We start from the raw sequence: 21,752 nt of genomic DNA on the forward strand, positions 1-21,752 counted from the left end.
CGGTTGATGATGTCTATCTCAGTTGCATCGTTTGTGCTCAGCAGTGTGTGAATAACATCATGTTCAGATTGCCCAGAATGCTGCTCTGAAAAAAAAACGAGATAAAGTTTTTTTTTTCTTCAATTATATAAATGCCACCGAAGATCGATATAAGAGATCAATCGTGTTTACTCAGTAATCTTTAGCCTGGGATCCAAGATGAATATCACACCATGTCACTGAAACGATAGTAATACTGATCAATATTCAGTTTGGATTCCAGGCTAGTCTGAATGTATTGTTTTTTTTGACTCACCTTGTCTGTCATATCTGTGCACCTCTCCTCTCCCCTTCTCCAGGTAGTCTCCCGTGGAAATTGCCCCTTGATCGGGCCAGGAAGTGGGAGTCTCATCGTTCCTCTCTGGATGACATTCAAGACATTGTGAAAGTGATGCTAACACAGATACATTTTAGTTCTGGACTAAAAATAATTCTAAATAGAACATCTCCATAGAAAGTGCTTTTTAGTCCAGTACTAGGCTTAATCTGAAATCGCCCCTGAATGTCCTGATCATCACTATCATTTCAAATGGCAAAATCTCTTAATATTTTAAAACATATATATTTTCACTCCATTTCCTCCAAAAATATATGACACTACGTCATCATAGCATTTTGAAGAGAAGATCTCTGATATTTCATGTTAGATATTTAAATCCCCAGCAATTAGATGATTTGTAAAAAAATAAAATAATTACCTGCAGAAAATACCTGGAGAGTAAGAAGGAGAGAGAAAATCCCTGCTTCTGTTAGTTTGACTTCCATTGTGAAAGGAACATGCTGAGATCTGTACAGAGGCCTTTTAAGACAAGGAGTGGATCTGTCTGTCTCAGCGCCCTCTATAATTACTTTGATATTTCTGCACATTTAGATTTTTTATCCAGGTGTCTGGCTGGAACAGATGTGTATTAACATGTTATAATTACCCTCAGAGTACAATAACACCTGACTCAAACTCATAGCTACCAGACAGTTCCATCATTATATTGTGCAAAAGAGATTGTGATAAGTAAGCTCAACTGATAAGTCGTGTCTGGTCTGGGGCAATTTGTCTAAATAAAAAGGTAAGCTCTATCTCACTCTCTCTCTCTGACATGTGTGTGTGTGTATGTGATTTTGGACAGTTCCATCATTATATTGTGCAAAAGAGATTGTGATAAGTAAGCTCAAATGATAAGTAGTGTCTGGTCTGGGGAAATGTATCAAAATGTAAAGGTCAACTCTATCTCCCTCTCTCTCTCTGATGTGTGTGTGAGAGAAAGAGAGAGTGTCTGAGAGAAAGGCCATCAGATGCAACATGGGTTGCATACCAAACAGGTCCCAGTGTTCAGCGGGTGCCTATTGTGGACAGCATCTAGGTTAAATGGAAATTATATAAGCAGATAATATAAGCAGGCTTCACTCGTTATATAAGCAGACCATTATGTTCAAAAATGAACATGGAGAAGAAAAAAATACAGATGCATGAATCTTCTATTTTCTTGATTTGTGAATTATTTTGCATGGAAAGAAGGGCATGTTTGATACCTTATTTGTTTCTTTACGTATCTCTCTTTTAATTAATGTGAATGTTTTGATAATCGTGTATATACACACATTTTACAAACAAGTGGCGGTGTGGTAGAATCTTATTCCCCTTTAAAAAATTAGGCAGTTGTCCTCTGATCAGCCACGTAGCGCCACGTCTCGGCGCTTGCGCATTGGCTAAATGTCACTCAAGTTCCGGGGTCGGTCCAGGAGGTTGTGTACAGTGTAAAAATCAACATTTAGACGCGTTTACATTATTACACAAGGCCCATCACGGCAGAAACCCTTTCAAATTTTATTTTATACCGTTGGAATTGCGAACAAATTTCCAAGAGGACGTCGATGACAATGAATTTTTTCAGGGGAGTGATGGGTGGACAACCCGCGGGGCCACAGCCGACTGGAGCAGAGACGGTGAGAAACGAAACTCGTCTAGCATGTTAGGCTAACAAGTTAGCTAATGTCACACACACAACCTGGTGGACCGAATCTTAGGATAAGTGTGTGTAGTTAATAGTTGCTGTACAGGCAAATTAGTTCACTTTCACGTTTTCCAGGCTGAAAGACCGGTGTAGGCCTTGTAACAGTGCACTCACTATACAACCAGCCTCACGAGCACAGACATAATGTGTCAATCAATACAGTGATTGACGCAAACATTTCTGCAGAGTTTGCTAGCTAAGCTGGTTAGCCCAATTGGCACAGGACAACAATTGAACGTGTGTAGCCTGCTCATATTCTTGAGCTATCAGCGTTTTTTGGGAAGAAAAAGATTGACATGACCTGCTGCCACTAAATGAGCAGATGTCTTCGTATGTGATAGTTTACATACTTTGCATACATCCAACTGTTTACTGTCATCTGGGTGAGACTATATGGCTACTTGGATTGCAGTTCACAAACCAAAAACACAGCCAAATTCTACGTGAATCCATTGTTTGTGAATGGATCTCTGCTGGCATTCCTTTTGTGATGACAGAATGGGAGGGGCTGCTTGACCTTGATATATTTAAGTCCCTTCACCAAACAAGAGAATGTGTGTGACATATCTCAGGCTGCTATCAAAAGAAGGCATTTCAATTTGAATGGTGCCTATCAATTAGTAATAGATATAAATCTCTGTAATCAATCAATAAAATGTATTTATAAAGCCCTTTTTACATCAGCAGATTTCACTAAGTGCTTATACAGATACCCAGCCTAAAACACCACAAAGAGCAAGCAATGCAGATGTAGAAGCATGGTGGCTAGGAAAAACTCCATAAAAAGGCAGGAACCTAGGTAGAAACCTTGAGGTACCAGGGGTGGAGATTATAAGAGCACATGGCCATACGACCAGATTGATCTTCAAGATGTTCATAGATGACCAGCAGGGTAAAATAATAATCACAGTGGTTGTAGAGGGTCCAACAGGTCAGCACCTCATGAGTAAATGCCAGTTGGCTTTTCATAGCCGAGCATTGAGGTTGAAACAACAGGTGCAGTAGAGAAGGAGGGAGGAAGACATGCCAACAGTGCATGAGACAGCCTATAGGGAGGAGGTCAAAGACCCGCAGTGTGGTGCCAGGACCACAACCTCGCCCTCAACGTGAGCAAGACAAAGGAGCTGATCGTGGGCTACAGGAAATGGAGGGCCGAACACACGCCCAGTTCACATCAACAGGGCTGAGGTGGAGTGGGTCGAGAGCTTCAAGTTCGTCGGAGTCCACATCAGTAAGGATCTATCATGGTCCAAACACACCAACAGTCATGATGGAACAACAATGCCTCTTCGCCCTCAGGAAGCTGATAAGATTTGGCATGGGCCCTCATGCTCAAAGTTGCACCATTGAGAGCATCTTGACTGGCTGCCTCACCGCCTGGTATGGCAACTGCTTGGCATCTGACCGCAAGGCGCTACAGAGGCTAGTGCGTACAGCCCAGTAAATCACTAGGGCCGAGCTCCCTGCCATCCAGGACCTCTATACCAGGCGGTGTCACAGGAAGGCCCTAAAAATTGTCAGACTCTACTCCAGCCACCCAAGTCATAGACTGTTCTACCGCACGGCAAGCGGTGCCGATGCACCAAGTCTGGAACCAACAGGACCCTGACCAGCTTCTACCCTCAAGCCATAAGACTTCTAAATAGTTAACCCAATAGCTTCCCGGACTATCTGCATTGACCCTTTTTGCACTAACTTTTTTGACTCCTCACACACATTGCTATCCTATTACCTAGTCTCTATATTCCTAGGTATATGTACATATCTACCTTAATGACCTCGTACCCCTGCACATCGACTCGATACTGGTACCCCGTGTGTAGAGCCAAGTTATCGCTACTCATTGTGTATTTATTATTACTTGTTATTGCTTTTCTATTTTCTTTCTCTCTACATTGTTGGGAAGGGCCTGTAAGTAAGCACTTCACTGTTAGTCTACACCTGTTGTTTACGAAGCATGTGACAAATAACATTTGATTTGGCTGAACTTTGGCTGAATCTGCAGTGGATGTAAGTCTATGTATCAGTACGTGGTTACAGGGGATGGTAGGTAGCCTAGTGGTTAAGAGCGTTGGGCCAGTAAGCAAAAGGTCGCTGTTTTTTTTGCCAGCAAGGTGGAAAAATCTGCATTTCTGACCTGGCAGTTAACTCCCAACAACTGCTACTCTGCTGATGATGATGTGGATGTCGACTATGCCAGCCCCCCGCACCTCTCTGATTCAGAGTAGTTGGGTTAAATGAATGGATTCACTTGTGCAACTGACTAGGTATCCCCTATCAATTTGTATCAGTCACATGCGCCGAATACAACAGGTGTAGTAGACCTTACAGTGAAATGCTTACTTATGAGCCCATAATAACAATGCAGTTGTTGGTTAGGGGATTAACAGGATTAACAAGTAATTAAAGAGCAGCAGTAAAATAACAATAGCGAGACTATATACAGAGGGATACCGATACAGAGTCAATGTGCAGGAGCACCGGTTAGTTGAGGTAGTATATACATGTAGGTAGAGTTATTAAAGTGACTATGCATAGATGACAACAGAGAGTAGCAGTGGTGTAAAGAGGGGGGGAATGCAAATAGTCTGGGTAGCCATTTGACTCGATGTTCAGGAGTCTTATGGCTTGGGGGTAGAAGCTGTTTAGAAGCCTCTTGGACCTAGACTTGGTGCTCCGGTACCGCTTGCCGTGCGTTAGCAGAGAGAACAGTCTGACTAGTGTGTCTGGAGTCTTTGACAATTTTTAGGGCCTTCCTCTGACACTGCCTGGTGTAGAGGTCCTGGAGGGCAGGAAGCTTGGCCCCAGTGATGTACTGGGCCATTCGCACTACCCTCTGTAGTGCCTTGCGGTCGGAGGCTGAGCAGTTGCCATACCAAGCGGTGATGCAACCAGTCAGGATGCTCTCCATGGTGCAGCTGTTGATCCTTTCCCTTAACATGTTGTATTAACCATGAATGATTTTGATTGAACCACAGATCCATAAGCTGTGTGACCGTGTGGCCTCCTCCACACTCCTGGAGGACCGCAGGGACGCTGTCCGAGCCCTTAAATCGCTCTCAAAGGTAGGAGACAATTGCATTAGGCTAATCTCTATATTTACACTGATGCACTATTGTTGTCATGATTGTACCATTGTTACACTGTCAATTGTTACTCATTATTGATAAATACGTGTTAAAGCATTGAGGCTGCAGAGACCGTTTATGATGAGCCTAGACCTTATCTAAATATGAGCTTTTCTCCTGTGCATTGTTTTAAGTGAACATCGCTAGAGTTCTCTTTTGATGTTCGTTATCTTGTGAGCAGGGACACATCCCCTTATCACCCCCACTCTGTGTACTCATCCTCAGGCTCTATCTAAATAGTCTGGGATGGGCCCTGTCTCAATCCTCTTAAATCACCTCATTATTTTGCCACCTTTCCTCCATACACTGATCAGGAAAGAAAGACTGGGGAAGGTAATGTAGGAATTCATGGGTTGCACCTCTGTCACTTGGTCGCATCGTTGCCATTGTTATCAACATTCTACAGATGCCGCAGCATATTGATGTCTGACAGATGGTAGTCTTTCTGAACGGGGGCTAATGACAATTTCATCAAATTTAAAATGAACGTTCCAAACAGTATTGTGACGAAATGTGCAACCAATGAATAAGGAGGGTACCTATTGGTTGGCTCCTTGCGTTCACTGGTCCAGTTCTCTTAAAAAAAATAAAAAGCAATGTTGAGGAAAAGAAGGCAATTATTGACATACAGCCTTGCTGAAAATCTGACTCATTCCCTCAGTCCCTACTCTCTACTGTATTAAAGGTCTAGAGACCTCTCGGCCATAACTGACTGACTGGCCACTAGCTGCCTCGTCAACCATGAGTAATGAGTTTATCAGGCATGAATAAGGGGTTTAGGGGTATGGGGTCACACACAGACCAGGGAAAAACAACGCTAGCCAGAGAAACAGACCAGCTAGAGCTGGGAGTTGTTGAATTGCATTAGCTCTGTTTGGCCCCAGTAGGTTCTACTCAACGTTGAGGGGTAACTAATCACACAGGTTTGTCTTATCAGATCAGAGATGTCACAAAGCAAACCACTGTTCTGTTATTTAACTCTGCTTTCAGAATGTATTATACTTATGCCTAAGGTCATGTGTGGAGCCAAAACGTGTATTGTTCATGCAGACACGGGCGGCATATCAACAGTTAGGGGGAGCACGGGGGCAAAACAGGCATAGCTTTGAGTTAAAGCAAAAAGTCACATCCTCTCTGATCCAAGGGCTGCCTAGGGGGAAACAATCACTTACTGTTCTCCTGACTTGACTGTTGGTTTTGATTTGTAGAAATATCGCTTGGAAGTTGGCACTCAGGCTATGGACCACCTGGTTCACATACTGCAAACTGACAGGTATGTTTTTTGTGTGTGTGTGTGTGTGTTTTTATGATTTAAGAGCTTTATACTTATCCCTTGCCCTCTGCTGCTCTCTAGCACATTGTAATAGTGTGGTGGGGTGATTTAAGGCCAGCGTTTTGCATGGTGCTCGGTCGTTGCTAAGAGTACTTAATATTTCAGGGACTTAGGGGACGAAAGCAGTGCTTGTTGTGTTGATATCCTACCCCTCCCATTTTCTGCAGGTCGGACTCTGAAATCCTTGGCTACGCTTTGGACACACTCTATAATATCATCTGCAACGATGAAGAGGAGGAACAAGGTGTTTAGGTGTTAAAAACCTAGTCCTCTTCCACAGAGGGTTGTGAACAGGCCCCAGAACTGTCAATAATTTAGTATTTTGTTATAGAGCGGAGCCTCTGTTTTTGAACATGCAGTTAAAAACAATCTTCCTTTTTGGGAAAAATGCTTTTGAATGACAACAAGCAAGCCCTGTCCTAGTAACAATAGCATGTGTAATTGAGTTCAATTACTGCCAATTAATTGGACTTCAAATCAAAATGGACCCTGTCGCCCTCTTCCACACTCGCCCCATTTCTCTCTCTCTCGATGTTAATTGCTATGTATGTAAAGATTGTCATCTCTCTCTTCTCTTTCATGTTATAACTCTACAGACGAATCTGAAGGTAAAACTCTTGTTTGTGCATGACGTCCCCCCCTAACCACTAGTGACGCTTCTTGTAAATGATATGCATCGTTCTTCTCCGCGGGTTGTTTTGATTTCTAGCTGTCCTGTGGTGCACAGTAGGTTGTTAGTCTGAAATGCAGTGCTTTGGCAGAACCCATTAACAAACACTAGGGATATATTTATGTATTGTGTACGAGTCGAATCATCTGACTTGGATGGGGCTTCAATCTCTTGCACTCCCCCCTTCTTACAGACATGGCGGCCGCACCCCCTATCCCTGTCTCAGGGAAGCATAAGAACGTGCCTGTGTCTGGTCAGTACTAGCTCTGTAGACTAACTAGCCCCCATGGTGTGGTGACTCTTTCTAGTCAACTGAACTAACCTCACTAAAATGTGTTGGACTGGGAAGTATGGTTTAATATAGTAATGACTGGGTGGTAATAACATGTCACTAATACCACTCCTACCTCAGCCTCTCTCCTGTCCTGCAGTGTTTATCTTCCCATTGCTCTTCTTGTTTTCCTCGCAATTAGCATATCTAGTCAAACGCAAATCACTCTGCACGGGATGTTGGGACGAAGAAGTTTTGATTCCAAAAGAGGAATGTTAGATTCCCAAAGCATCCTCTTCCTCACAGTTGTACATTTTAAACCATGTTCACTGTGGTGAGGTTATTCTAGTATTGCAGAACGTCTCATCTGGTTGTTCTTGATGTGAAATATTATATTTAGCCTAGAACCCTAGATAATTGAGTGTGTTGTCTATAATACGATGCTCCAGTACTTTTGTGTGCTTTTAGACTGGATGTGAACCAATTCACCGTGCCCTAACACCTCCCCTCTCGCTAATAGTAGCCATGTCTCGGGGCAACTACCTGCCTAACATGGCACACCCAGAGGTCTTTAAACCTTGTGACCTTTGACCTTTTCAGATGAGAACGCCCAGAAGCAGGAGGAAGACCTGGGAGTCCTGTTCACTGACAAGTTCCTCGGCGACTCTGAGAACGTGACACTACTACTGACTCTGTTAGAGGTAAACAGACCAGAGACCCAAACATCTACGTTGTGTCTTTTATGAAAGCTAGTAGTCTCTAACCCATGGTCTCAGTGTTAACCAGACCTGGAGACCCATTGTGCATGGTGGTTTTCAGACCAGCTGGTTTCAGATTTAAGAATATAAGCATAAGCCTCAAATCTGTACTGTTTATATACAGGATTACAAGGGTGTGGTTTATTTCCCACCATGCCTGTGACACTGATTCCCTGCCTGTGACCCTGATTCCCTGCCTGTGACCCTGATTCCCTGCCCGTGACCCTGATTCCCTGCCTGTGACCCTGATTCCCTGCCTGTGACACTGATTCCCTGCCTGTGACACTGATTCCCTGCCTGTGACACTGATTCCCTGCCTGTGACACTGATTCCCTGCCTGTGACACTGACTTCCTGCCTGTTTCAGGAGTTTGACTTCCACGTGCGGTGGCCAGGAGTGAAGCTGCTCACCGCTCTGTTGAAGAACCAGTGTAACCAGGTCCAGGGCGTCATCCTGGTCAGCCCTATGGGTGAGTCCTTTAACAAATGACCTGGAATCAGCTGCTGCTGAATTGTCTGACATCAGCCCACACCAACAACTGACCCAAAATCAGCTGTTGTGGTTTGATTTATCCTCTCAACATTTGTTTCTCTCTCACTGGTGAAGTAGTATGACAAGAAGTGTTAGTCTTGTCTATTTTCTTCCCTAGAGCATATGACTACTAATGGTCAAGTACGCTAATTAGAGTTATTTTCTGGCTGATTTGCCTGGCTGGTCTCTGAGTTGTATGTTGTGAATGGTCCGTCTCTCTCCCCTGCAGGTGTTTCTAGACTGATGGACCTATTAGCTGACTCCAGAGAAGTCATCCGTAATGATGTGAGTACTACTCCTACTGACTGCTGCTTCAGATGGTCTTTAGTAGTAAGACCGTAAAGCCACAGGAACAAGCTACAATCTGCTATCTTATCTTTCTGCTGATACAAGACATTGGGCCGGTTTCCCAGACACGGGTGAAGTCTTCGACTAAAAAAAGCGCGTCTTGTTTCTGGGAAACCAGCCCAAAATCATACTAGCTGGTCTTATTCCTGGGCTTGTTGTTTCTGTTTCTCTGGATATATGATCACTACATCAGAGCTACTTTGATCGTATTCCCTCAGGGTCTCCTGTTGCTGCAGCAGCTGACCAAAGGCAACGCGGCCATCCAGAAGATCGTGGCGTTTGAGAACGCTTTCGAGCGTCTCCTAGATATCATAACAGAGGAGGGCAGCAGTGATGGAGGTAAAGTCGAATGGAGTAGTCGTGCCATATATACACTCAAGCTAATTGGCAATCAATGAATCCATTTCTAAATAAATTACATTTGATTTGATTTAAAATGACATTTCAGTTCACTCACACTGGCCAACATCCACTCTCCATACTTGCACTCTAGAAAATTGGCAATGAATCCATTTCTTAATAAATACAATTTTAAGCGATAAAATCAACAATCTTCACACATTTCTTGACAGAAGTCCACCCTCCATCTTGTCTCTGTCCAGGTATCGTAGTGGAGGACTGTCTCCTGCTGCTCGTCAACCTGCTGAAGAACAACAGCTCCAACCAGAACTTCTTCAAGGAGGGCTCCTACATCCAGAGGATGAAGCCCTGGTTCGAGGTGGGAGATGACAACTCTGGCTGGTCCGCCCAGAAGGTCACCAACCTCCACCTCATGCTGCAGGTAGGACACACCACAGTCCTGGTGTTACATTTAATTCAGGGAGAATGGGAGTTTTGAGCCCTGGTTCGAGGTGGGAGACGACAACTCTGGCTGGTCCGCCCAGAAGGTCACCAACCTCCACCTCATGCTGCAGGTAGGACACACCACAGTCCTGGTGTTACATTTAATTCAGGGAGAATGGGAGTTTTGAGCCCTGGTTCGAGGTGGGAGACGACAACTCTGGCTGGTCCGCCCAAAAGGTCACCAACCTCCACCTCATGCTGCAGGTAGGACACCACAGTCCTGGTGTTACATGTAATTCAGGGAGAATGGGAGTTTTGAGCCCTGAGCAGTTGACAGAGCAGTGTGATGGTCCGTTATGCTCAACTATTAGGGTCTGTGCAGTTCACTGTGCCACGCATGGCCAGGATTTGTTGTGGTGTAGAGTATGTTCACCGTAGCACTGCGTCTCATCTCTCCATCTCTTCTCTGGTCCAGTTGGTGCGAGTCATGGTCTCCCCGGTCAACTCTCCTGGAGCCACCAGTAGTTGTCAGAAGTCAATGTACCAGTGTGGCCTGCTGCAGCAGCTCTGCACCATCCTCATGGCCACTGGCGTGCCTGCTGACATACTCACTGAGGTAACGTAGAAGACTGTTGGAGTGGACCAAAAAGCCTTTCTTTTCTTTCTTTCTACTTATTGTGTTAGATCAGTGGTTACTGTTGTTCATACTGATGCGTGCTTTGTGTTTGTACCACTATGTCACTCTGTCTTTCTCCTTTCAGACCATCAACACTGTATCGGAGGTGATCCGCGGCTCACAGATCAACCAGGACTACTTTGCATCTGTCAACGCTCCCTCCAACCCCCCAAGGTGAGTTCCCCCAGACAGAGGACTGTAATCAGTTGTAGCACAGCCACCGAGTGAAGGTAATCTCTAAAAACCCTTATCCCCTGATTCCAGACCTGCCATAGTGGTGCTGCTGATGTCCATGGTCAACGAGAGGCAGCCGTTCGTGCTGCGCTGTGCCGTTCTCTACTGCTTCCAGTGTTTTCTCTACAAGAACCAGAAGGGACAGGGGGAGATCGTAGCCACCCTCCTGCCCTCCACCATTGACGGTCAGTTCAGTTACACTGAACCTCCATACTGAATGTGTTATTACAAGGTTATGACCACACTGTACAACTGTAGATTGCATGTAATAAAATGTTACTTATGACTAATATACTGTAGGTTATTTGCTTATTATTCTCTAGTGCAAAAATATAATAGAACTGAGGGTTAAATGTTGTACATATATCTATTGCTTTATTCCCCCTCCCTCCGGCACTCTCCCTCCGGCTCTCTCCCTCCGGCTCTCTCCCTCCGGCTCTCTCCCTCCGGCTCTCTCCCTCCGGCTCTCTCCCTCCTCAGCCAACTCCATCTCGGCGGGCCAGCTGCTGTGTGGGGGCCTGTTCTCGGCTGACTCACTGTCTAACTGGTGTGCTGCAGTGGCCCTGGCCCACGCCCTGCAGGACAACCTGACCCAGAAAGAGCAGCTCCTCCGTGTGCAGCTGGCCACCAGCCTGGGCAAGCCCCCCGTTTCCCTGCTGCAGCAGTGTACCAACATCCTCTCACAGGTACACCACACAGATAGACAGGCTAACATGCTACGCGGGGGGAGTGGTCAGACTGGACCAAAGGGTTAGCATCATAGCGGGAGAGTTGTAGCTGAAATATTAGTTTGAAAACTAAAAGTGCCATTTTGAAAGTCTTATTAGTGAAACATAAGCAACAGAGAGGGTGGTTTGAAAGGTGTCTCTGTCTGGTTTGAAAGGTGTCTCTGTCTGGTATTGAAAGGTGTCTCTGTCTGGTATTGAAAGGTGTCTCTGTCTGGTTTGAAAGGTGTCTCTGTCTGGTTTGAAATGTGTGTCTGTCTGGTATTGAAAGGTGTGTCTGTCTGGTATTGAAAGGTGTCTCTGTCTGGTATTGAAAGGTGTCTCTGTCTGGTATTGAAAGGTGTCTCTGTCTGGTATTGAAAGGTGTCTCTGTCTGGTATTGAAAGGTGTCTCTGTCTGGTATTGAAAGGTGTCTCTGTCTGGTTTGAAAGGTGTCTCTGTCTGGTTTGAAAGGTGTCTCTGTCTGGTATTGAAAGGTGTCTCTGTCTGGTATTGAAAGGTGTCTCTGTCTGGTATTGAAAGGTGTCTCTGTCTGGTATTGAAAGGTGTCTCTGTCTGGTATTGAAAGGTGTCTCTGTCTGGTTTGAAAGGTGTCTCTGTCTGGTTTGAAAGGTGTCTCTGTCTGGTTTGAAAGGTGTCTCTGTCTGGTTTGAAAGGTGTCTCTGTCTGGTTTGAAAGGTGTCTCTGTCTGGTTTGAAAGGTGTCTCTGTCTGGTTTGAAAGGTGTCTTTGTCTGGTATTGAAAGGTGTCTGTCTGGTATTGAAAGGTGTCTCTGTCTGGTATTGAAAGGTGTCTCTGTCTGGTATTGAAAGGTGTCTCTGTCTGGTATTGAAAGGTGTCTCTGTCTGGGTTGAAAGGTGCCTCTGTCTGGGTTGTAAGGTGTCTCTGTCTGGGTTGAAAGTATTGCCTTAGATTCAAATAGTTGATAATTTGTCACTCCAGGTTTTCAGGTCACCTTTGTCATGTTATGGCTCCCAAATGGCACCCTATTCCCTTTACAGTACACTACCTTTGAATAGGCTGTCATTTGACCACAGTAGTGGGGAGTAGTGGGGAGTGGTTCTCAGACAGTCAACCTGTTGCTTGTGTTTGAAGTTGCCAAGTGTCACGTAAGGTTGTTGTGGTTTTGCAGGGGGATAAGATCAACCGGAGGGTGAGTATCTGGGGTGTGGGCAGCACCTGTCTGTCATGGTTTTGCTTTGGCATCAGCAGGATCCTCCTATATGCTCCTTACGTTGGGGGTTACGTTTTGGCTTCCCTGTTTTGTTTTCGTGCCTAAAGCCCTCTGCCTATCTCACCCGTGTTTGTCGAGTTCTATACTGGTACTGACCCCCCCCCCCCAACTCCCATAATCCCATGCTTTGACCCTTGACCCCCTTGCTGTGTCCGTTCTATGGGGACTTGACTGTCCTGGAAGGATGCAGCAACCACTGGTACTCTGTCTGTTCCGCTATTGATCTCTTGTGAGAGGGGTTACTGGCATTATTATTTTCACCACTGCTATTTCTCCTCCTGTACTCTAGGTGGCAGCACTATCCGTTATAAAACGTACCGTTTCACCCGGGGCCAAAGATTCTCCAATTAACTATTGTGATCGTTTGTGTTCCCCCTTTTTTTTCTCCTCCCACCCCCCCTTTCTCAAACATTTGGTGTTTTTTGCATTACGTCCCCATTGGAGGCGAAATCTGAAAAGGTGATTTTCCTTATGGTTTGATAGTATGCCATGTCATCTTTACTATTTATTGTCACTTACTGACCTCCATTTGGAATGAACCCTCTTTCCTTTCTCACACCCTTCATCGCCCTCACAACAGGAGAGGTCTGCATTGCCTCCCAAATGGCACGCTTTTCCTTTTATAGTACACAGCCCAGGGCTCTGGTCAAAAGTAGTGCACTGTATAGGGAATATGGTGCCTTTTGGCACACAAACATGCCTGAACTATGCAGTTTACGTGTGGTAACTCAATAGTGCCCATCACTCACTGCATATCATTACGCCAGCAGCCTTTCTTCTTATTCCCATGACCATGCATGGGGACTGTAAAGCCACTTTATTATCATCCGTTTCTCTTTGTGGTCGCCACTCCTAAAGACTCACTACACAGAGGCTTTAGCTTTGCATGTGTTGTCAGCTACATTTAGCAGCCGTGCCTCAGCTTGATATCTTAGTTATTTTTGTATGTGAATGCCTAAATGGTTAGATTTGGGCTCTTGTGGATTGTGTAGAGGATGACGAATGTGCCAAAATGCTATTATATTCCTTCCATGCAGTAACATTTTCATCAGTCCTGTTGTATCACCTGCTTAGCTAAGCTGCAGAGGAGTTTCATCATCCTTTTGTGGTGCAGGTAGTGATGGTAACCAAGGCCGTTGCTACAGTAACAGCATATTGTTGAACACTTAAGGCTCCTGAAAAGGTTGTTTTTAACAGGATCTGAACTAACTCGGGTCATCCTATAAAATTCACTGCATGTTTGACCTAAGCTAACCCTGGTTTATTAATAATGTTCATATTGGGCCTCCCGGGTGGCGCAGTGGTTAAGTTTAGAAATATCAATTCATTTTGTTCGCCCTTAAAATGCTGTTTATTTGGTTGGTTTAAATCAAACTTGTCGTCCGGAGATATTCAGGAGATTTAATTGGACAGAAGGAGATGCAATGACAAGTTGTCTTAAACAGGAAAAATAAGACATCCCTCATTATAATGTGGGGGGACAGGCGTTTGAATTGAACCCAGCTAAATTAATTTACTCTCCATGTTGAGGAGGAGTTCTGTTCTGACACAGAGACCAGGATGTGGTCCAGCACTAGACTAAACCTTACATGAGTCTTGTTTTGCTGAGGGGTTGAAGTCCTGGATCCCAGGCCATCATCAGGCTCTGTACACAATGTTCATGTTCAATACCTTTTACTCACCCCTATGCTGTTGTGACGGTGCTATATTTGTGAGTGTGTTTCTTAAGACTGTGTGTGTGCGTCTCATCCACAGGGCAGTAAAGTGCAGACACGGGTCGGTCTCCTCATGCTACTGTGTACCTGGATCAGTAACTGTCCCATCGCTGTCACACACTTCCTGCACAACCAGGAGAACGTCCCCTTCGTATCCTCCTTCAACAAACCAACTAGCTCCACATCACTGTTCTATTGCACTTCCTTTTACTCAGATGGCTGGAATATCTACTGTTAGCCTGTTCGTGCAGTCTGTCCTATAACCAACTCCTCTCTGTGTTCGTTCCCCACATACAGGATAGTGTTGGATATTGCATACATTATTGCATGGAAGTTCCTGAGGCCCTATGTCTTGTGTTGCTAAGAGAATAAGAGAGATCAACGCTACACAGTGGATGCCAATGCATGCACCAGTGTATTGTTTCATTGAAAATTATCTTGAGAAAGGCCTTGTTGCCATTAAATCCCCTATGTTGCTGTGACCCTTGACCCCTGATGCCCTGTAGCTGACAGGTCAGATCTCTGAGAACCTGGGGGAGGATGAGAGGCTGGTGCAGGGCCTTTGTGCCCTCCTACTGGGTATCTGCATCTACTACAACGACAACTCTTTGGAGAACTACACCAAGTATGACATCTAACTGCGACCCTTGTACTACTTGGTGTAGTTATATCTAACTACGACCCTCATAATAACTACACCAAGTAGAACGTACTAACCCTCATACTAATGCATCCTCTCACTCTCATACCTCTCATAACCGCAGTTAAAACTACATCAAGTATGACATCTTCTACCCAAATATTAACGCCTGTTGAATGCGTTCAGTTGTGCAACTGACTAGGTTTCCCCCTTTTCCTTCCCTTAATGCTAACCCTGCCTGTCTTGTCCTCCCCCAGAGAGAAGCTGAAGCAGCTGATCGAGAAGCGCATTGGGAAGGAGAACTTTGTGGAGAAGCTGGGCTTCGTCACTAAACACGAGCTGTACTCCCGCGCTGCACAGAAGCCCCAGCCCGTCTTCCCCTCCCCTGAACAGATGCTGTTTGACCACGAGTTCACCAAGCTGGTCAAAGAACTGGAAGGTTGGCATAAGTAACCTCCATTATACCATAACCTAACCAAAATACAACCACAACCTCAAGCATTTCGATGCACCTGCGATAACATCTTCAAATCCGTGTACCCAACCAATAAAGTTTGATTTGACTCTAAGCCAAGTACAACCAGAACCACAAATCAAAACTCTGTTTGTGTTGGTGTCTTCTTTGCTCTTCTCTTGGCTGGTTTTGCCACTGTTAATGGTGTGTGTGTCCGTCCACAGGCGTGATAACGAAAGCGGTCCACAAGACCAGCGAGGAGGAGAAGAAGGAGGAGGAGGTGAAGAAGACTCTGGAGCAACACGACAGCATCGTCATCCAGTACAAAGATCTCATCAGAGATCAGGTAACTGGCCTCACACTATTAAGCATAAGGCTGAAACGTGTGCCCTGTTTTTTACATCTTTATTAGCGCTTTAACTTTAACTTTTTGTATTATTTTGAGCATGGATTAAATGCTATACTATAACCCCTCCTTGGGTTATTCCTTGTCATGGTTTTAAGTACTTTTTGAACCCTACATATATGTTCTGTCCCACACACCGGCCGCCTTTCATTCTAGCCTGTCCGCAAACCCTCATACTGGCTTTCTACACACACACACACACACATCAGAAACCAACTCGCCATGCTTTCAATCATCACAAGTTTATATACACCCTCTACACTCAGTTTAAAGGCTGCTTGCATTCAAAAGGCATTTTTTCCCCTGTGTTTTATATCATATTTTACAACATCTGATGAAACTAACACTGTAAAAGTGTGTGAACATTTGATCAGTGTTATTTCCTGATAGTTTCCGGTTGAAAAATACACTCTGCACAGGACCTTCTAATCAGCAGCTTTGCATGGGCGGTAGTTTTGGCTTGCCTGGTGACATCACCAGGCGGTAACTTTTATATTGTTTAATAGACCAATAACAAAGAGTTCCAAACCTCTCTGCCAATAACAGCTAGTTTTCAGGTTTCCAAACCACATTCGGACTACTCCCAGACAGTCCTCGCTAAATTCTTGCTTGAGAAATCTAAAAAGCTATTTTTGTCCATTTTTAATGGAAAACTATTACAGTAAGGTACACTCGCCGGGCCACAACCACACAACCCATTTCATACAATATTCAACGGACCGATCCCGTTACCCTAAAAGGTCTACTTGTGTGTTTTGGCCAATGTCTCTATAGTCATTAAAGAAGTGTCTGTCATCTCTCAACCAGGACACCCAGATCCAGGAGCTGAGGGAGCAGGTTTCCACCCTGTCTCTGAACAGTGAACAGATGCAGAATCAGATCACACAGCAGCAGTCCCAGATCCAGCAACACAAAGACCAGTACAACATACTCAAGCTGAAACTAGGTACTGTAGGATAACCTGGTATTACACAGCAAAAAAAGTGTGCCTCGATCCACTGGGAAACAAGAGAGCAACATCGTGCTTGGCTAAATTGCTAATGATTTGTGGGGGTTAGGCACATGGAATTATTTATATGGAATTGACACAGTCTATAATGGTAGTGGAAATTGAGATGTATTACTGATGCAGACTTGTTGCGACTGCACTTGTTGATTTATAAATAGGATTGTAGCTGTAATAATGACTGACTGTGTTGTGTCCAGGTAAAGACAGCCAGGGTCTGTCCTCCAGCCAGGGAGAGGGAGCTCACGTTAATGGGCTCCACTCAGAGGAGCTGAGCCAGCTCAGAGAGGAGGTGGAGGAGCTCCGCAGACAACACACACTACAACACACACAGCTCAGCGACAAGGACTCACTCATCAACACACTGGTGTGTTTTTGGGGGGGTGAATCACATATCAGAAAAATGTCTTTAGTTTATCCCTCCCTGTGTTGATAAGAGTTCTGTGTAAATGTCATGTGTCATGGATGTTACTGGAATCGGACAAGCTGGACCTGAAGAATGACAGACTGATTCATTATCTTTTGTGTGTTAGTAGATCTGAATGGTGGTTGATGATACCCGAGTGCTGCTTTATCATTTCAGATGGGACGTCTCAGCCGTTGACCACTTCCTGTTCTAATAGTTGTAATGGTTGTGATGTCTTGTAGAGGTGCGGGGCGGCAGCAGCAGCACTGACAGCAGAAGGTGGAGCAGGAGGGTCCGACAACACAGAGCTTCTCGGGGTAAGACCCAACCACAGACAGAACATGTGTAGAACAGACATGAGTATAGAGAAATTATACTGATGGAGTTACTGCTGGTTGTTCCCACCAGGAGGTGGAGTCGTTGAGGAGTCGTGTCCAGGCTCAGTGTGCAGAGATCAGCCAGCTGCAGACAGAGAGACTGGAGCTCATCAGGAGAGCTGAGGCAGTGGTGAGTACTCAGAACCAGCCATCACCGTGTCTTGAGACGTCTTAAGGCTGTTACATACAAACATGGCCTGTCATACTTTACTCCAACTGTTGTAGACCCCCACATGTATATGTTGTGACCAGTCTCTATATATATCTCTCTCTCTCTCTCTCCCCTCTCTCAGTCCTCGGCCCCGGCCTCCAGCAGTGAGAGCTCGGCAGACACAGTTACAGTATCTGAACTGGAGAGCAGGCTGGCTGCTCAGACCACAGAGGCAGAGAGACTTAAGGTACTGCACTGTCACAACCTCACATCTCTGTAGGTAGCTGCTGTCTGTTCAGAAGTGAGCAGCGTTCAGATACAAATGTATTGAACAGGGGTACTAGACTCTTACCCTACAAGATCCTGAACCTGCTGGTTTTCTGTTCTACCTCATAATTAATTGGTGTCCCAGGTCTAAATCAGCCCCTGATTAGAGGGGAACAATGAAACAAATGCAGTGGAACTGGCTTCAAGGTCCAGAGTTGAGTTTGAGGGGTATAGAACAACCTGATTGTCTGTTTTGTAGACTAGAGGGTCATGTCAAATCAAATGTATGTATATAGCCCTTCGTACATCAACTGATATCTCAAAGTGCTGTACAGAAACCCAGCCTAAAACCCCAAATAGCAAGCAATGCAGGTGTAGAAGCACGGTGGCTAGGAAAAACTCCCTAGAAAGGCCAAAACCTAGGAAGAAACCTAGAGAGGAACCAGGCTATGAGGGGTGGCCAGTCCTCTTCTGGCTGTGCCGGGTGGAGATTATAACAGAACATGGCCAAGATGTTCAAATGGTCATAAATGACCAGCATGGTCAAATAATAGTAATAATCACATGTCAGCTCTATACTTACATTGCATTTCTATCTTTAACATTCTGCAAGTTTCACCTCGCTGAATAAACGTCTCATGTTAGCCTGACTCCAGGGCTGCTTTACACTCATTCTGATCTTTTTTCCACTAATTGGTCTTTTGACCAATCACATCAGATCTTTTTCAGAGCTGATCTGATTGGTCAAAAGATCAATTAGTGCGACAAAGATCAGAATTGGGCTGCCTGTGATATCAAGCCCATTAGTAACTGACTCCTGACTGTTACCAGCTAAAGGTGGGCTGAGACGTTGTGAAACCGCTCATTTATTCAACATCTTAAGTATGACCTTCGTGTATGTGGCATTCTCTTCCTCTCTCTAATGCTAGTGAAGAAAAAAAACATCTGATGCAGTTGAATTATTAATGTTTTTGGTCAGACAGCCATGCTGAAGCCATGCCCTTCCTTGTTAGCTGTCCTACCTCTCTCTCACCTCGCTCTCTTCTCCCCCTCCAGGAGGAGTGTCGGGGCCTGAGGGAGGGCCATGCGGGGCTGGAGCAGCAGTTGGCGTCGGCCCAGAGCACGGTGGCCATCGAGCAGACGGAGAAGACCAAGCTGCAGCAGGAGGTGCAGGAGTCCAAGAAGGAACAGGACGACCTCCTCATGCTGCTGGCCGACCAGGACCAGAAGATCCTCAACCTCAAGCAACGTCTCAGAGACCTGGGAGAGACGGTAAGAGAAACCATCTGTTCCTATTGTAGATCTAGACCGTGTTCTTAAACTACGGAGGAAGATCCTCCACCTCAGAGGTTCAAAGGTTTATGTTATTATTATGGTTTTAGTGGAGGTCGATGGTCATGTTAGGTTAGTTGGATGCTGAGGTTTTAGATGACGCTAATATTTCATATTTCATTGTTACATGTAGGGCTGGTTTCCTGGAGAGCTGTGATGAGTCATTCTACCTGTGTAGTAGTTGAATGAGGACATAACTTGTCGTCCTAACCAGCTAGCCCTACTGTCCCTGTACTCCCTGTGCCCTAGTTAGAATGTGACCCTCTCCTCACAGATTGATGAAGACGAAGATGAGCTAGACGCCCGGGACCAATTTGGTGAAGATGACGACGATGATGATGAGGAGGAGGATGAAGAAGAGAACAATGACTAGAGAGTTCTAGAGGGATGGAAATGTGGCAGACTCGAGGCAACAAAGACATTGCTGCATTAGCCATGTTGTTCTAATACACTATTAGAAAAATGGAAGAATGGACCGAGATGGATTGCCCTCTATCGCTCCAACCCACCATGCTACCTTCTTCTTTACTCCACCCCTCCCTTCATCCCTCGATCGCGTCATCCATTTTAATGTTGAGTTCATTTTATTACAAGATGGTGACAAAGCTCCCCAAAGAAAGTTGCAGTGTGTTCATCTCTGCCATCTTCTACCACATAAACAGCAGAGAGACACTTCTTCATGCATCATTTCAGGCCTTTTTGTTTCTGCTACAGTAGCGCCATGTTAGGCCTATGCAGTTATTGATTCAATAACCAGGCTTAGTCTCCACTCTACCACACAGTGTCGCCACTCAGAGGAACGAGCAGAATTAGAGAAAATAACGGGTGGCGAAGACGGACGGATGTACGGACACCACGCAGTCGGACGAACGGATGCCCTCTTTGACCGCCTCTTTCGGTACCATGGTAACTGCACTGTAGACCACCAGTTGAAGACCTGTAAGGGTCCTTGAGGCTCAGCGTACTCGATGACCCCCCCCCCCCCCCCCCCCCCAAATGTATCTGTGTATACACTCTCCCTCTTGGCACCAGTTCAGTCAGTGTTCTATCATAACTGTTTCCAATATGAGCTTGACCCCTCAGCTACAGTACTGCTCTGCAATATGCTGCAACGTTCGCTGATGATAGAAAAAGATTGAAAAGAGATATTTTTGCAACTTTTGGCAAGTGACCTGACGTCCAGCTTCTCTGTGTGAATGTTGTAACTTATCAATTTATGAGCCACATTGAAATAAATAAAATGATCTATAAATCTGTACAGCCTGTAGGAATACTTGTGAATACTTACTATAAACTTTGACTAAATCTGTTTCATAGATGAAAACAAGAGGAATTTCTCATTTCACTTCAACAGTATTTTATGTAATTTCAATAGTGGTGTTAACTTAAGAAGTAGCTGAGCTTTTTAAACCAACATTTAAACCAACTAAACTACTAAAGTACCTCTATAAACCCACAGGGCTGGTTTCTGCCTGTTATTTAAAAGACTTAAAAGTTTCCTCATATTTTTGCCTATTGATTCTATACATATTACATTAGCCTTATGCCAAAGTGAATTCTTTGTGTGAATACATACTGATTCTGAATAGAGACATTTGACCGTAATTGTTGATATAAGAAATATTGACCATCCATCTGGGTTCCGCTTTCAAACTTTTTGTGTTTGAAGAATGAGATGTATAAATGTATTTCACTTTATAGCTCTAATGAATTACAGTTTTGGTGTGAAGCGCTTTAGTAAAAATTATAAGCTAGGAGAAAATAGCCTGAAATCCAAATTGATGTGCTGTTTTCCTATTGAGCATATCAGTTAGGATGGCTGGCTAAAGAGAAATACTACAGTACTTCAATATTTGCAATATGGAGTTTCTATCGCATTTACTAGGGAAAGAATTTAAAATATTTAGCTTTTGCAATATTGAATTTAAGTTGCATTTTTTTTTTGTTCCTTTTCGGACAAGTCACAATAACATCCAGATCTAGACCCCTAATTTGAACAGTGCCGTTGTTTGTGTCTGGCCTCTGCATAAAGTTTAAGTTTTTTGATTAACTGCACCATTGTTTCCTTGTTTCTTCCTTGTTTGGTAAGATACTAGACCCTCCCATTTTATTTATTTATTTATTTATATATATATATATATACACACACACACACACACACACAGTGGGGAAAACAAGTATTTGCCAATTTTGCAGGTTTTCCTACTTACAAAGCATGTAGAGGTCTGTAATTTATCATAGGTACACTTCACCTGTGAG

At 44.6% G+C, this 21,752-nt stretch overlaps 1 protein-coding gene across 12 annotated transcripts; it reads left to right on the plus strand.

Annotated features, from left to right (window-relative positions):
- The first annotated feature begins 1,730 nt into the window (after nt 1-1,730).
- LOC139419051 (USO1 vesicle transport factor) lies at nt 1,731-21,548 on the plus strand. 12 transcript variants are annotated; one of them, XM_071168917.1, is made up of 27 exons: nt 1,739-1,980; nt 5,027-5,113; nt 6,385-6,449; nt 6,677-6,753; nt 7,106-7,117; nt 7,373-7,432; nt 8,051-8,151; nt 8,575-8,677; nt 8,969-9,024; nt 9,306-9,426; nt 9,690-9,868; nt 10,346-10,486; nt 10,632-10,720; nt 10,811-10,965; nt 11,261-11,466; nt 12,638-12,658; nt 14,495-14,605; nt 14,961-15,079; nt 15,352-15,533; nt 15,773-15,894; nt 16,762-16,900; nt 17,161-17,327; nt 17,609-17,683; nt 17,775-17,873; nt 18,037-18,141; nt 19,218-19,433; nt 19,768-21,548. In XM_071168917.1, the coding sequence occupies exons 1-27, from the start codon at nt 1,909-1,911 to the stop codon at nt 19,864-19,866; spliced, it is 2,979 nt and encodes a 992-aa protein (XP_071025018.1). In that variant the 5' UTR covers nt 1,739-1,908; the 3' UTR covers nt 19,867-21,548. The 12 variants fall into 12 exon arrangements, with proteins under 12 accessions (XP_071025025.1, XP_071025018.1, XP_071025017.1 ...); XM_071168916.1 differs by lacking the exon at nt 7,106-7,117 and adding an exon at nt 9,939-10,001 and having other exon boundaries at nt 9,690-9,805; nt 19,747-20,099; XM_071168925.1 differs by lacking the exon at nt 7,106-7,117 and having other exon boundaries at nt 6,677-6,761.
- The last annotated feature ends 204 nt before the right edge of the window (nt 21,549-21,752 follow it).

The sequence above is a fragment of the Oncorhynchus clarkii genome, chromosome 10 (genome assembly GCF_045791955.1).
Source record: "Oncorhynchus clarkii lewisi isolate Uvic-CL-2024 chromosome 10, UVic_Ocla_1.0, whole genome shotgun sequence".
In the NCBI taxonomy this organism is placed as follows: domain Eukaryota; kingdom Metazoa; phylum Chordata; class Actinopteri; order Salmoniformes; family Salmonidae; genus Oncorhynchus; species Oncorhynchus clarkii.